Source organism: Phalacrocorax carbo, chromosome 13, assembly GCF_963921805.1.
Source record: "Phalacrocorax carbo chromosome 13, bPhaCar2.1, whole genome shotgun sequence".
Lineage (NCBI taxonomy): Eukaryota > Metazoa > Chordata > Aves > Suliformes > Phalacrocoracidae > Phalacrocorax > Phalacrocorax carbo.
This window is the reverse complement of record NC_087525.1, coordinates 14,875,377-14,890,320: the sequence shown is the minus strand read 5'-3', so window position 1 is coordinate 14,890,320 and position 14,944 is coordinate 14,875,377. Positions and strand designations below refer to the sequence as shown.

At 44.3% G+C, this 14,944-nt stretch overlaps 1 protein-coding gene across 8 annotated transcripts in view; it reads left to right on the top strand.

The window, feature by feature from the left end:
• ZMIZ1 (zinc finger MIZ-type containing 1) overlaps positions 1-14,944 on the top strand; it is a 358,482-nt gene that overhangs the window by 190,153 nt on the left and 153,385 nt on the right. For all 8 annotated transcript variants that reach the window (XM_064464893.1, XM_064464894.1, XM_064464902.1 and 5 more), the window contains one exon: positions 7,196-7,306. In XM_064464893.1, the coding sequence (XP_064320963.1) occupies positions 7,247-7,306 (60 nt within the window). In that variant the 5' untranslated portion in view covers positions 7,196-7,246. The remainder of the gene's footprint in view (positions 1-7,195; positions 7,307-14,944) is intronic.

The window sequence follows — 14,944 nt, the reverse complement described above, 5'->3', positions numbered from 1 at the left end:
GCGTTCCCCCCTCGCAGTCAAAGATGATAGAAAGTCTTCTGGGGATTACTGCACATTTGTTAGAGCAACAATGGAAAGCAGCACAGCACAAATATCTATTCTTCCTCACCCAGCATAACAAACGCCGCTTTGTCTCACATCTGGACCTTTTTAATAGCTCAGCGCCAACAGCAGTAGCTATTTAGCAGCTTATGGTAAACAAATCTTTATTAAAACAACTTCCTTTCTCAAGTGTTTAATGATTAAAATGGCCTTTCACCTGACATTTTATACACACACACCCCCCAGTACTATACCTAGCAGGGGAAATAAAATAGTTGTCATGGATAGATATTAAACTTTTTCCGGTTTTATTCTTGAAAGGAAAATAATCTTTAAGAGCATCTTTGAAAATTCCCTTACGGAAAGGCAGACTGAGAGACCTTTTCCTACGGTGTGAGGAGATAACGCTGGTACATCTGTGCCTGCATAAATGCACGTGTGCCGAGCTGCGTTGTACCTTTGCATTTTGAGGTCTGACTGCAGGTCTCTGTTTGGTTGGGTTTTTTTCTTTCTATGCTGCGGAAGGGCAGCAGCTGAACACTGGAAAAGCGAATTAATGCAATTATACCCAATTAATAATATTTATCCTGTATCTATATGCAGAGAGGTATGTTCTGATAGTTCAAGAAACAACTTTTTAAAAGACGTGTCACGTTAAGGAAAATGTCAAGAGGAATTAAGATGTGTTTTGTCCCTGGGTGGCCGCGTTTTGTCGCCAGGACCGGGCGCTGAGGGCGGTGATGTTTCTTAGATTTATGGTTGGAAGCCACGGGCTCCCGAGGGCTACCGGGCTATTTCTGACCCCTCTCCCCCGGAATCCCCGCTTTAAGGTGACGGAACGCGGCCTTTCCGGAGGGAGAAGAGGGACCTTTCGGCCTCCGCGCCCGGGGGAGGGCGGGCGGCGGCCTCCGCTCCCTCAGGGCGGGCGGGCCCCGCGCTCCCTCATGGCGGGCGGCGCGGCGCGGCCCTGCGGCGCCCCCTGCCGGCGCGGCGGGGAGCGGCCTCCGCGGCCCCGCGCTCCCCCGCCGCTGTCGGCCGGCGCAGTCCCCTCCTGCGCCCGCTCTGGCTTGGCTTGTTGCTTGATCAAAGTCACTTATTAGGTAAAAATAGCCCGCCCTCTCGTACAACCCTCAGCACGCTGGAGACATGCAGGAAATTATTCGTTTTAGTCGATGGAATAAACAGTATTAACCAACTTGTGTTCTGTGGTGGGATGCGTCGCAGCGGGGAAGAGGAACGTTTGGAAACTGCTGTGTTGAATTCATGCTTAGGGAACCCTTTTCTCCGTCCTCTCACCTACTCAATGTTTAAAAACGAATTGCTTGTCTGATAAGGGGGTTTTGTGTGTCTCTTTTTCACGTCCTTCTTCCATTGAGCGGTTTTCAGTGGCTCCAAATTAGATGTTGTTAATTACAGTGGCCGCGGTTCCCCAGAGGGCGGCTGACTGCGTGCTCGTCCCCTGTGGAAACAGAAACCCGCTGTAACCCGCTGCTGCGGGCCCTCGAACACCTCACAGCGGCCATTTCCCTGCCTCGCCCCTCTCCTTGGAAGGTCTGCCTTTCCTCCTCTGCTCTCAAAACGTCTTTTTGGTGGAAAGACTTCACTAAAAGCTTGATTTCTCAGGAAATGGCCCTCTCCTGCTCAGGAGGAGCAGGTGGCTGTGGGGCTGCACCACCCTCGGCTGGGCGGCAGGCGCCATGTTGCCAGTGAGCTCTGCTCTACTTCTGTTTCTGCCCGGCAGTGAGGGGAGAAAGTGTGTGAGGGGGAGGAAAGGCAAAAAGCACAGCCTGAAAAGTCCCTCTAAACCCGGGAGAAGGTCGGGCCTGTTTCGGTTGGTGATTCCGGTCACCCCTGGCTGCAGGCGAGCAGATTTTGAGGGTCCCTTCATCCCGGGCTGGCAGAGCTCTTGCTGTGGACGGCAGCCCTGGCCATGAGGAGAGCTCATCCCAGAGCAGAACTGAAACCACACTCTCAAATGCAGTAGACTTTTAGATATGTCAGTGTTTTGAAGCAGTGCTGAATTGCTTAATTTTTTTGTTTTAAGAGGCTGATTAGGCTTCCCTAGGAACTGGTAGGGACCATGTGTTACTAAATTGCTCTTAAATGCATTACCGGAAGTCCAGTTGCTGATATAATAATTGCAAACTCCTAACTTGAACTTTCAGCCAACACAGAGCATAGCAGAATCTTCCTTAAAAAATTCTCTTTTTTAAAGCCACTATCTAATTTCTTTCTTTTTCATTATTAAAGTAGGTTTTGTAGTAATTGTTTAAGAAAAAAGGTACTGTACGTTTAGGGTTAAAAAAAAAAAGTCTAAAAGGTCGATACATCTGTTCCTTTAAAAAAACACATTTTCCATTTTTGAGACATCATAAATATGTAAATGAGGGCTCTTTAATTACTGCCTAGGGCTATAAACTCGCATGCTAGAGGGGAGGGAAGAAGGAAGGCAAAGAATAATTCACGTAATTTTTTTTTTCTTTTTTGTTTTGAAGAGAGATTGGGTCTTTACCTCAGAAGAGCGAGCAGAAAAATGGGGCTTTTTATTGCTGAATTACCAGAAAGTGCTGGGAACACTTCTTTTTTTGTTTATCCTTCTGGATGGAGTTAGCATATAAAGCAGTAGCGTACAGCCTTTCTGGCTAATGGGTGCACCAAACAGAGGGGATTTGTTACGGAGCACCAGGTAAAATTCCCTTCTCTGTTCCTCTCTGCCAGTACCCTTAATCCCGACCAGCAACATACCCTGCTGTCTCCCGAGCTGCTCGCAGCACCTGAACCTTAGCGTGGTTTCTAATGCTGGTACGCCAGAGGCTAGCGAGGAACCCTGCAAAGTCATTTTCACTTATGACCTGATACACGCTTGGCACTTAACTGAATAGAACTCTGCTCTTATTCGGCCCTGCCGGCCTTTCTGTGTCTTAAGCACCATTATTTTTGAGTAAGGTGATCTTGCCACTACTTTTAAAACAGCGTGAGATGGACAGAAAGGGCATTTTTTTAAATTTCAGGGTGTGATGTGCACATGGGAAGCCAAACCAGTCTACAGCAGTACCTGTGTAGTAGGTATAGTTACTGGAAATCTATTTCTGCTGGTATTTTTTCCCAGCAAAACGGTCTGGTCTCAGAATGTGTATTCTGCCTTGGTAAAACTTCAGGTCCATATGATAACTTTCACTTTCTCTGTTCAATCTTTTAATTCTCGCTGAGGCCTATGAAAGAATAATCTCCAGATAATAATGGTTTCCCACTAATTAGCTCCATGTTTTTTAGAGCAGAAATGACTTTGAGCCAGTATGCTCACTGAAAAAAAATATTTTATTTGATGCTCTTATGATGTATCTGAGAGGAAGGTAAACATGATCTCGCAGGGGTGAGGCAGGATATTTCACGTCCCAAGTCTTAATGTCATTGTATGTGGTGAGGCTTCATACGTACGATTTTGGCTGGGTGGTTCATGCAACAAATGTTTACTGGCCAGGAGGAGTTCAGTGGACTGAGGGGCTTCTCCTGACCGGAAGAGAATAAATGAGTTTGGGTTGGTGAAAGTAGGAAACTGGAGGTGGTAAACGGTTGGTGGGTGTCTGTCCGTGCAGTGAGGGAGGTGGAGGGAGCCCGGCAGGACAAAGGCTGTTTTAGCCAGAGAGCATTAGTGATGTGAGAACAAGTGGAATTTGAGGATGGAAGTGAAAATAATTCTAGCTACCAGGGGAAGGGTGAGAGTCACGGAGTGCTTTTCAATGGGAGCCACTGAGCGTTAAAAGCAGAACTATTTCTGAGACTGAATTTGAGTGCTTTATAGCAGAAGTTGTACGGCATGACTGTGTAAGAGAGCAGGGGACTGCACTCGCAGTCTGGCCTCTGAGAGCCCCGTCGGGCTCCTGCTCAGTCGTGCGGGTTAGTTCTGTGTGCTCTGCCCCCTGCTTTTCCAGGCGGGATTTGAGAGGCTACACTGTGTGGGAGGAATGACAATTTGGACGAGTAGAATAGCAAGCTGTGGTTCAGGTAGCTGACAGCAACCTTCGATTTTGTTTATGGTTAACTGGAAGGCAGAGAATTGGGGTGGTATTATATGTACAGTCTATAAATCAATGTGCAGGCTAGTTTGTTGGCATGAGTGACAGCGCATGAATGCAAATCGCTGTCATTGTCTCAGTAAGATCTCTCTGCAGTCTCCCAGCCCTGAAGTATACTGCCACTAACACCAGAGGCAGCTCCTGATGCCACTAGCTGTGAGTCTGAGTGCTGGTGTATCTGGCTTTACTGGCGAAATTGTGGTTTCTGGCAGTATGTCTGTGTATCGGTTGCTCGGGATGGATACCTTTTTCATTTGGCACCCAGTTTCTCTGTGTGGCTGTATGGAACTGAGGAGGTTAAACAGGCAATGCCAAAAGAGACAAAAATTGTGTTACCAAGTCAACCAGAAACACGGTATTTTGCTTACTGGTTCATTAAGCAAAAATGTCCTGACTTCTTTAAAAAAAAAAAAAAAGCCTCAGTTTGCAATTCTTCAAATATTTCAACAAAAATCTCTGTGCATGTATACGTTTGTGTGTGTTTTCAACATGCCCTTCTCCATCTGTCCTGATGTTCAATTAAAATGCAGATAATGTGTCCTAGCTTGTAAGATGGATCGCTGCTGAAGTGGTGTCATGTTTGGGCTAGCTTATCTCTTGATAAATACCTCTGCTGTCCACTGAGAGATTAAATTTCATGACTACTGAGATCTGTTGGGGGGTCTTACAGGCAGATAAGACTGTGTTACTTGCTTTTAATAAAATACTATCAATTTACATTTGCGAAAGGACCTTTGGTTGGCATTTGCTGTTGAGAAGGTGGCAGTGGCATAATCAAACGATAATGCTTGTATGTGAAACTGGCTTTTCCATTTCTTAAGTATTATAATTTATTGACAGGAGTGCTTTATTGAACCCTCTTGTGTCTAGAGTGTGGAGATGAGGAGCTTGAGCTGCTGTTGTAAGACCTCATTTAGCTGTCTAGCAGAAAAGATTTCTTTCCCTGACTCTAATCCGGCAGGAGCCATGGAAGAACTTTATCAGCTAGGTACAGAAATCTCCGGCAGCTCGGGTGTGTGGGACGCACACAGATGCGTGGTCTGGAGTCTGTCTCGCCCTGACAGCCAGGCAGTCAGGGTTCCCACCACGGGGAGCACTCTTCTCCTTCTGGGGGTTGAGTATGGACAGTGCTGGACTTATAGAGCTGCTTTAATAGAAGAGATGTTGAGTCATGTCTAGTAGGAGGGGTAAGCGGCTGGCTTCTCAAACTGAACCGCTATCTGAAAATTTTGCTATCTCTTATGTGTACGTAAGGAGTGGAAAAGAGATTTGCCATAGACAGCTCTCGGAGTAACAAACCGCTCAGTGTTGCTGAAGAGATTCGTGATGGGGAGGTTTCTGTGCAAGTCTGGGACCTTGTTTGCACTAAGGTTTTATATAAATACAGCATTTGGGTGTGTATCTCTGAATCTGTGCCTGCTCCCTGTTCGTGAGGATACAACTTTTTAGACTGTACCGTTCTGTTGCAGTAAAAGGATACAGGAATTTGTAGGCAAAGACTGTTTCCATGTTCCACTGCACAGTATCTATGGTTTCCTTTCCATTTTAGATGCCATGAAAGTGATTGAAACAGCAGAGTATACATGTGTGTGCGTGAAACATCTCTGTGCCCCTGAGAAGTGAATTCTAGAAAAAACCACTTAAAACTCCTCAGCTTATTAAGTACAGGCTGGAGTCTCATGCAGTTCTGCTTAAAACATAAATAAGTAGAAGTCACGGTGCAAACTCTTTGGTAATATGAATTATGGACTGAAACTGTTGATAGTTGTTGGCTTCTGTCTTTACGATCTGCCCCTCTGCCAGGATAGAAGGATAGGGTAAGGCCAGAGAGAGGGAGCAGGTGGAAGAGGCCTGGCGAAACACAAACCACACCCACACCAGGAGCCTCACTTAGGCTTACTTGTGCTTTTAGCATCTTGCTCTTGGTCCAACTTTGAGTGGCATTTTGGCCATTCCTGACTATCGGATCAGGAGAGCTGTTTGTGCTATGGCTAATCCCTTACCCCAGTCCGAACACAGGGATGAGAGAGAAGTAAAAGGCGAATTCAGTGTGATGCCTCCATGTTGATTTAGCATCTACCGTTTCCCCCTCTTGCGGGCAGTGTTCTTGATTCTAGACATACACCGTTATCTTGACAAAGGGCCACTTATATGTGATCATGGGATATGATGTAAAGCATGGCTCTGAAAAAGAGTTAACGAATACATGAAGCAGGGCTTGTCTTGATGGTGCCACTGGGTACCAAGCTGTACCCACAAACCTATCTCGGCATGATGAGCATCAGTGGTGGGCTTAGGGGACTGCAGGTTTGCTCTCTGGATCATCAAAACTTGTGGCCAGTTTTCCTTTGATTTTTATACAGCTGTAGCAGTATGAATTAAAATTCCTAGCATCACTCTGAGCCTTCATTTCCATTTTCTAGTTGTTTTTAAAGTCACTGGGAAGTTTTAATTTTCCTTAAGATAGGGTTTGTTAGAGGTGGCCTTAAAGGACACAGGACCATGTTCTGTTACAGAAGTAACATGTAGTTTGTTCAGCTATGGATACCCGAAGGAGCCTGACTTCCAGAGGGCAGGAACTGCTCAACCCTTTGGTCAGAACATGGGGCCTCTTCTATATACACTGGATTGTGCATCTGGAATCATTAGTTGTTCTGAAAGTCTTGGCTGAGCTGTGAATCCCAGTCCCTCACCCACTGTTCTCAGCCATTTCAGGAGCTCATTGAACAGGTCTGCTAGTTTTAGGATTGAAGGAGGGTCCAAAGTATACCTGTTGCTTTTATTTTCAATACCAAAATCCAGAGTCTTCATAACACACACTTTGTGTTATGTTTGGCCATATAATACTCTGCCATATCTGATTCATTTAATATTTATGGGAGGTGTTTTCTCTTAGAGGAAGATTAGGAAGAATCCCCATGCCCTTGTCCTTGCAAAGCCAGACTGTTACTGGGATTATTATTATTTTATCTCTCAGTGTCCTCAGGGGTTTCTTGCAAGCGGCTCTGCCTGATTGTTTGGTGGTAGAAGTGCATGGACTGCACTCAGTGATCTTTACTGTCCTTTTTGTTTTGCAGATCGAGGGATTTTAATGGCTTTCAGGTAGAAGCCAAGTGGAGACAATCAAAATGAATTCTATGGACAGGCACATACAGCAGACCAATGACCGGCTGCAGTGCATAAAACAGGTAAGCTGAAGGTGGAGATCACTGCTGCTGGATGCGTGTTTTGGTTACTTGTTGCGTGGTTAATATCCTTGCCTTTTAGAGGGGAGGAGAGTGGTAGCAATGAGACATTGTCGTCTCACTGAAGAGAGGAATATCTGCTGCAGGAGCCAAACTTTCCCTTTCACCTTTCTAAGAAATCTTCAGCCTGGAGACTTACCAAACCTGCCTCGGCTGAAGCAGAGCGGTGCTAGTCCTGTCGGCTCTGCCCTGAAGGTGCCACAGTCGGTAGAGCACAGTAATCCAAAATTTCCATGGGCCAGTTTTGATGTAATCCAGCATCTCACCTGAAACCTGTGCTACCTGGAGACTCGAACTTGGATGTTTGGCATACCTCCAAGTGCTCAGGTTAATAGGTTTGTGTGGATATCTAAAAGCTTCCATTTGCAAGGTAAAATGTTGAGAAGCATCTGTTTGTGGAGGGGAAGGGCCCTTATAATTCACTGAAAGGCAGTGGGATCCAAGTCTCATTTGTGGATTTCCCCACTGTAACTGTGCTTGCAAGTGCTTCTGCAACGAAGTAAAACTGCAAAAGCAAGGGTGGAGTGAGCAGGTACCTTCTTTCCCTGTTTTACCTTTCGCAGTGAGTTTTGCTCTCTGGCACTGCAGGCAGCACGTATCCTCCCCTCACGTATGTTGTTCTCCGCATGCAAGAATCCTTATAGAAAATTCATAGCAATGGTCCTTTGTGTAGGGGAGGTGAGCAAGAGAATGGTTTCTCCTGTTGATGTTTCCTGGTTTTATCTCTGAAACCCAACGCACACGTGCAGCAAAGCATAAATGCAAGCAGCACACAAGCCTTTTGAAGACTGGTTATCCCAGCTGGATCTGTGAGATGAGTCCGAAGTTCATGTCTTCAGAACTGGTTGAAATTTTCTGAATTACATTGGAAAAATAGAAAGACATTACTCTGTGAAATAATGTTCCCAAACCATTTTTCCCTGTTGTCTGAGCAGTTTTTTGTCAGTTCAAGCCACAGCTTGTTTAGAGGCCAGAGTCCTGCTGTTTCAGCTTTATATTTGTATTAACTAAGTTAAAAAAAAACTCCCTGCCTACTTTTGCCCTGGGACATGTGCATATTGCTGCTTGAGGGAATGCGGCATTTCCCTGTTCATGGATTTCCTTGTTTGTAGACAAAAGCACCTCAAATCAAAGGAACTGGTAAAAAAATAAGCATGGGGTTTGCTACTGGATCAGTCTAGGTTTTTAAACTTCACTTATTTTCTCTTATCTACAATTTCCTCAAGAGGGGCGGTGGAGGGGAAGGTGCTGATCTCTCTCTGGTGACCAGCAACAGGACACGAGGAAACGGAGTGAAGCTGCCTCAGGGGAAGTTCACATTGGACGTGAGGAAAGGTTCTGTCACTGAGAGGGTGGTCAGTCACTGGAACAGGCTCCCCAGGGAAGGTCACGGCACCCAGCCTGTCCGAGTTCAAGGAGCGTCTGGATGATGATCTTAGTCACATGCTTTAGTTTTAGGTAGACCTGCAAGGAGCAGGGAGTTGGACTCAGTGATCCTTACGGCACCCTTCCAACTTGAGATATTCTATGATTATCTGTTTCCATTCCCTTTGTTTCAGCAGTCTCCATCATTATGTTTTGTCATGTTTGCCTAGATATTAGTAGAGGTTTATATTTTCTAGAAAGTGTTGTAACGCAAAGAACAGAAAATGTGCGTTTATTTGCAAGCCTGGCCGTGCAGATGCTTTGGGGGATATGAAAAAAGAATTGAGTTTATACCTAAACCAGCTGATTTTTCGCTCTATGTTTCCTTTATAAGAGAGGATTTCAGAATAAATCAAAGCTAGTTCGTAGGTCAAGGAGCAGAAATAGGTCTCCATCGCTGCAGAAGTGCTGGTCATAATCCAGCCTCCGTCTGTGGTGGCGCGCTCTCTCTTGTTGATGAAATTTTGGGATTTCATCACGGTTTCTTACGAGCAACTGTCTGGTTCAGAAAAAACGTGCTACTGGCTGGCACAGACTGGTCTCCTTTTTGGCCATCCTGACCCATAGGATGAAGAATGAAGTGACTTGCAGAGCAATTTAACCTTTGTTAAGCTGTAAGAACAGACCTTTAGATCAAGTGGAGACAAATGGAGGATGCTGCTCAGTTCCTTTTTCTAGAGCTGTCAGTTTAGCAGAGGGTTTGTATTATTTTAATTAGATAAAAGAATATCAAATTACATTCCTTCCAGTATTAAAGAGAGATTTTTGCTGTGTAATGGGTACTCTGTCAGTTAAGCCACTAACTTCATTTATACATAGTGCTGGTTTACATAGGCAGTTAGGGTACTTCTTCAGCGATGAAGGCCAAGAGGAAGAGAGGAACGTCAGACTTCCCAGCATCCACGGAGCATTCTGTTTTGTTTGAGCCTGCCTGGAAGAGAGCTCGGGCTTCTCTGGTGGACAGGGGCACGCTTGCGTAGCTGCTTTGTTCTGTCTGACAGCAAAGGGTGCCTGATGAGGTACCCTACCCAGGCATGCTTGTGAATTTGTGGTGCCTGTGTTCTGTACAGGCCCGAATAAGAGACTAGGCGTGCTTTTGTTTTCAACTCATTAAAAAGTGTAGCTAATCGAGGCTGTGGCTGAATACCAAAAATACATAGCAGCTTTTTTTTGGTGGCAAAGTGGCAATACTTGCAGTTTTGTTGGAGAGGAATGGCTGGGGTTTTTTTGTTTGTTTATTTTGGGGTTTTGTTTGTTACTTTGTTTTGTTGAAGAACTTAGCATAGAGACTGCTCTTTGCTTTTCAATGGTTCCAAACTCTTGTGCTGTTGTTACCTTTGCTGTAGTGGAGTAAGAGACAGAAACCCACTCTGACTAGTTTTTTGGAGGAGACTCACCTCTCTGTCGCAGGGTCATAAATTTCCAGCTTGGAGACATCTACCTTGTTTTTTGAGACAGGTCATTAGCTGCTAAAATGAACAGAGTAATTTCCAGTTCACCTGTAGAGAACTGGACCACACGATGTTATGTGCAGGTTGATTTTGGGAGCAAAGCAGTACCTCGTGTGGCTATGTTAATGTATCTTCACCAATTCTGGGGATTAACTGCAGGGTCGAACAAAAATTTGCCTGCCTTTTCTTCCTGTCTTGTTTTTTAATCCTTTCTTCCCAGCCTGTGAACAAACAGTACTGCTGTTCTGCTGAAGAGATATGTGCTTTGAGGGTGATTAACACAGCAGTGGCACGGAAGGTGTGCTGCAACAGGGTGAGGAAAACCATCCTGCCTCAGCACCCACCATCTGCATGTTTTATAACCTTGCTGGCAGCTAGTGGCTCATGCAGCCAGACCCAGAGCTGTCTGTCGCCCTCCTTGACCCTCACCCCAGCCCCTGAGAAATGCTATAAATGGTAATCCGTGTGCCTCTTGAACTGATCAGGTTTCAACGTAGGGTCAGGACAGGCTTCTTTCTTCCCAGCTCTGTGACTTGTGAGACACCCACAAGATCCTTGCTGACTTCTGTTCCAGGATCAAGGTTGTATTTTGCCTTCATCTTTTTTAGCGCGTTAAAGATATAAACCCAAAACTTGTATATGATCAGCTAGTTAGGAAACGAAGTGTGTGTTAAGAAGTGTTTCAGAATAGATGAAAGGGCAAACTGAAGAGGTGGCTGTGTATTTATGCTTAAAAAAAAAAACCCCAGACTTCTGTGGAAGGCTGGAACAGCTTGTGTGGTCTCTTTGTAGCTGATTCCCTCAGTATTTTTAAGTGTATGTGCTTTAAAATCAAACCGGATTTGTTTTTTTTTTTCTTTTATGTACTGTGGAAAAAGCCGAAGTAACAGCCTTCCCTTAACACATGCAATTAGTTTGTCATGACACAGGAGACTTTTCAAGGTACGTTGAAGAAGGCTGGATCTTCAGGGTGCAGACTTTCTTCTTAATTCTTTGTCCATACAAACGGAAACATAAAGTGATTTTGTGCTCAGCGAAGGTCTGTTAGCCCTTGAGAATGGCCCTATTTGAGGTTGCGGTAATAATCTGTTCAGCTGCCGAGTGCTCATGGCTCAGGTGACTCTGATGCATCATCCACTGTGGAACTCCGGGGCAGCTGGAGTTGGCTCAGGCAGCCACAGAGCTGAATTTGAGGGCTTCCCTGGTGCCCGGGGCCCAGGCACGGCCTTCTGTATGAGCCAGCTTCGCTCCCACTGCATAGGAAGTCCTGACAGAGAACTGACTGGTTTTCTTAAAGGTTCCTCGTAACAGACCAGAGGTATGGCTTCAGTCGAACACCATCCATTCTCTTATGTGATATGAGCAAATACCAGGTGAAACCAGTGGATCTGGTGGGTCCACTTTCAAAAGTTGGAGCTATTTTAAATCTGGGGACTTCTACCTTTTGTTGTCTCTGCTGTTGGTCAGTTTGTAAGGAGTCTGTACATCTCTCAATTCTTGAAGAGAAGATGATGGCGAAAATGTTTCTATATTTAGGGTACAAGGAATCAGAATCACTGCATGATATCTTTCTGCCGTGCCTGGGGATGGTTGTCAGTGTATGTACTAGAGCTGTGCTGAAATTTTATTGGCAGGTTAAAGGGAAGTATGAAAGGGCTCTCTGGTGTCCAAAGTATTTGGTCGTGGTGGGAACAGAGGAGGTTGTTTCTGCTGCTTGCATCACGTTACGTCAGAACACGTGGAGCAATATCGGCGAATGATGCTGGATCTCTCGGGGAACCCCGCTGAATTGGAGCCACACATCGCGTGGCTGATTCATAGAAATTAGCATTTCTCCCCTCTTTCCTTCAAGAAAGCTCGCTCAGTTGCTGCAGTTGCGATGCTTTATAATGCCTACCCAGCCATTCAGAGAGACATGCTAGAAGTTGTAATTGCTGTGTGTTTGTGTTGATATTTTCTTGCTCAAAATGGAAACAAACAGGCCCATTTCTTTCATCATTCAGCAACGGGGTTTTTGGTCGCTTGCAATTCAGAGGAAACAGAATTCTTTGTATATCTATGTAACGGTTAGCATTTAAGCCCTGAAATGTTTGAAATAATTATTTTGTTCTTCGATATTATTGTCGCAGGCTCGTGTAAATGCTCAACAGTCCTAAGCATGGCATTTTTAATATCTTTTGGACCGGTATGAAAATACAGCTGAAAAGGTTTTAATAAAGCTTCACAAAAACTTCATTCTTCAAGAGCTTTGAAAATGAAGGGCACATTTATTTAGAATACGTATTTTTTTGGTTGTAGCCCTTGTAAGTGTTACAGGGGTTTTTTTAGCAGCAAAATATGAAATGGCATACACCAGTAAGGCTAATGGAGAAAAAGACCTTTCTTTCTCATACAAAGGCTTTTGATGGGTCTCAAGTGTTACACCTTTGGTTGAACGGCCCATCCGTGCTATCTTAGTAGCTAAATTTTTTGTCCTTTATTTTTTGAGACCAATAGCTGCGAATTCTTTACTTTCATGCTCAGTCTGTTGGAATATTCCTCTGCTAGAGTTAAGTATGTTTAGGAGAAACTGACAGCAGACCAGCTTTCCTGGCTCCTCTAGTCCTCTTAGAGGCTTGTCAATCAACATTCCTGCCCTGTTAGATCCTGCGTCCTGGTAGGGACTGCTCTAGCTCAGGCGGTGAAGCCATAAGGGAAAGAGCAAAGAGGCAAAATGCTAGAAGGAAGGGGGAAGAAAACACCTTCTTGGTAATTGCAATATTTGGCTGGTCTGTTTATCTGACAAGATTCCAGTGGGCGAAATATAACCCATCGCCTTTTGAGGGGGGCTGGGAAAGTTGGTGTAGGTATGCTTCCCTCCTTCCCAATTCTGCTGCTTGTTTCACTGCAGCACTTGTCCTTGAGTGCTGGGACATGAGTATTGTGAACTGTTTTTTAAGAGAAAATGTGTTTTAAACTTGCACTTAAAACTTCTAGTACCCATAGTATTTAGAATAATGTTATTGTTTTCTTGCAACTAACTAATCTGGCCTATTGCTTGGAATTGCCTATTGGTAAATGGGGATGAACATTTGAGAATTCCAGAAGTGTGTGGGTTGGATCCACAGTGTCACCTTGGTGTCAGATGAGGATAGGAAATCCTCTTCATCAGCAGCTGGGTCAAACTCCGCTGTGAACATGTGACATAGCTGGCAACATGTCTCTAGCTTCTGTCATGCCATTTCTGGCTCTTCCTTCGTACGTACGCATTTGCTACTTGAGTTCCTTCCTTTCGGTGTGTTAGTGCAACAGCAAATCCGTAGCAGGTATGCCTTATACAGCGTTTGCACTGAAGGACCATCGTACCTGCTTGTAAAAGCAAAAGGTGTTTGTGGAAGAGTTGTTTGAAGTGGTGATAGTGCTGTTAATACCAAGAGCCTTCAGCTGTGCAGACCTCCACCATCATCTACTGAAGGAAAAGTCTCCTTACAGGTCACATTCGCTCCTTATTACTTCTGTGCACTGCACAGGAAGAGCCGTTAACGTTGTACATTGGCAGGTCACAAAGCACGTGCTGCGGGCAGTTCTGTAAGCACGTGCAAATACAAAACATGTCTTTTGACTTGGCAATATCTCGGTAGTGTCTAGCTAGCTGGTGGGACCCTGGAGAATAAGTCATGTGGATTTTACATCTTCCACGTGGTACCAGTTCATGTTGTGGTCATTTTCACTAGTCACCTTGAGATTTTATCTCTGCCTAGATTAAGAGATTAAAATAATAAAGATTAAGTCAATTAAAAGTGCTATAAAAAGCACAATCAGTGAGTAAATAAATTACTCAAATGAGTCAAAAAACCTAATTGGAATATAAAATGCCCAACAATTGTGCTGCTGTTTGACCAGGTTTACTGAAGGCTATAGGTTATTTTTAAAAATCAGTGCATTTATTCTCCTGAAATTTACAATATTAATACATGTATTTATTTTAAATTCTGTTTTCTTTCAAGTTGGTTCAGTACATAAGTCGGGAAATTTTTTTTCCGCTTGCCATCAACTCACCTTATACTCTTTTCAAAGGATGCACTATTGACAATAATCTTCCAGTCAAGGGATATTGTAAAACTTCACTAACGTCCTCAAAACACCTTGATATGGAAAGAACTGCATGAAAAAACCCACCGACCCCAACTTTTCAAGACACTGTGATATGTACCTCAAATTATTAAATGGTTCATAACACGGTAGTACTTACGTAGATGCCCCACTCTGCCTTATCCTTCACTTAATCTTCTACTAAAAGGCATTGTGAAGCTAGGTTTTTCTTTGTTTGTTTGCTTTAAAGAAGGCAGGTAAACAAGTCTGGAACAAATAAGCCTTTTTTCAGCAATAAAAGCCATTAACGTTTTAAGTAAATATTTAGTTCCTTATTCTAATAGCACAATATGATTCTAAGGGAAAGAGCGTGGCCACTGCTTTGATAAAATTAACTCCTTGATATGTCGAGATATTTAGGAGTGAAACTACTTGCTGAAAATCACGAGGGCATTAGAGGAGAAAGCTCCTGTATCATTACATGGTCTATTGGAATGACAAAGCTAAAGAAGCCTCAGCGCCGTTGCTGTGGTCACATACAGGGACAACTTATGCTAGCATGTTATGGCAGGGGGATACTAATGGAAAATGGCTAGTTTCTGAGGCAAGAAGAGTGAGTGAACTGGTTAGGCAA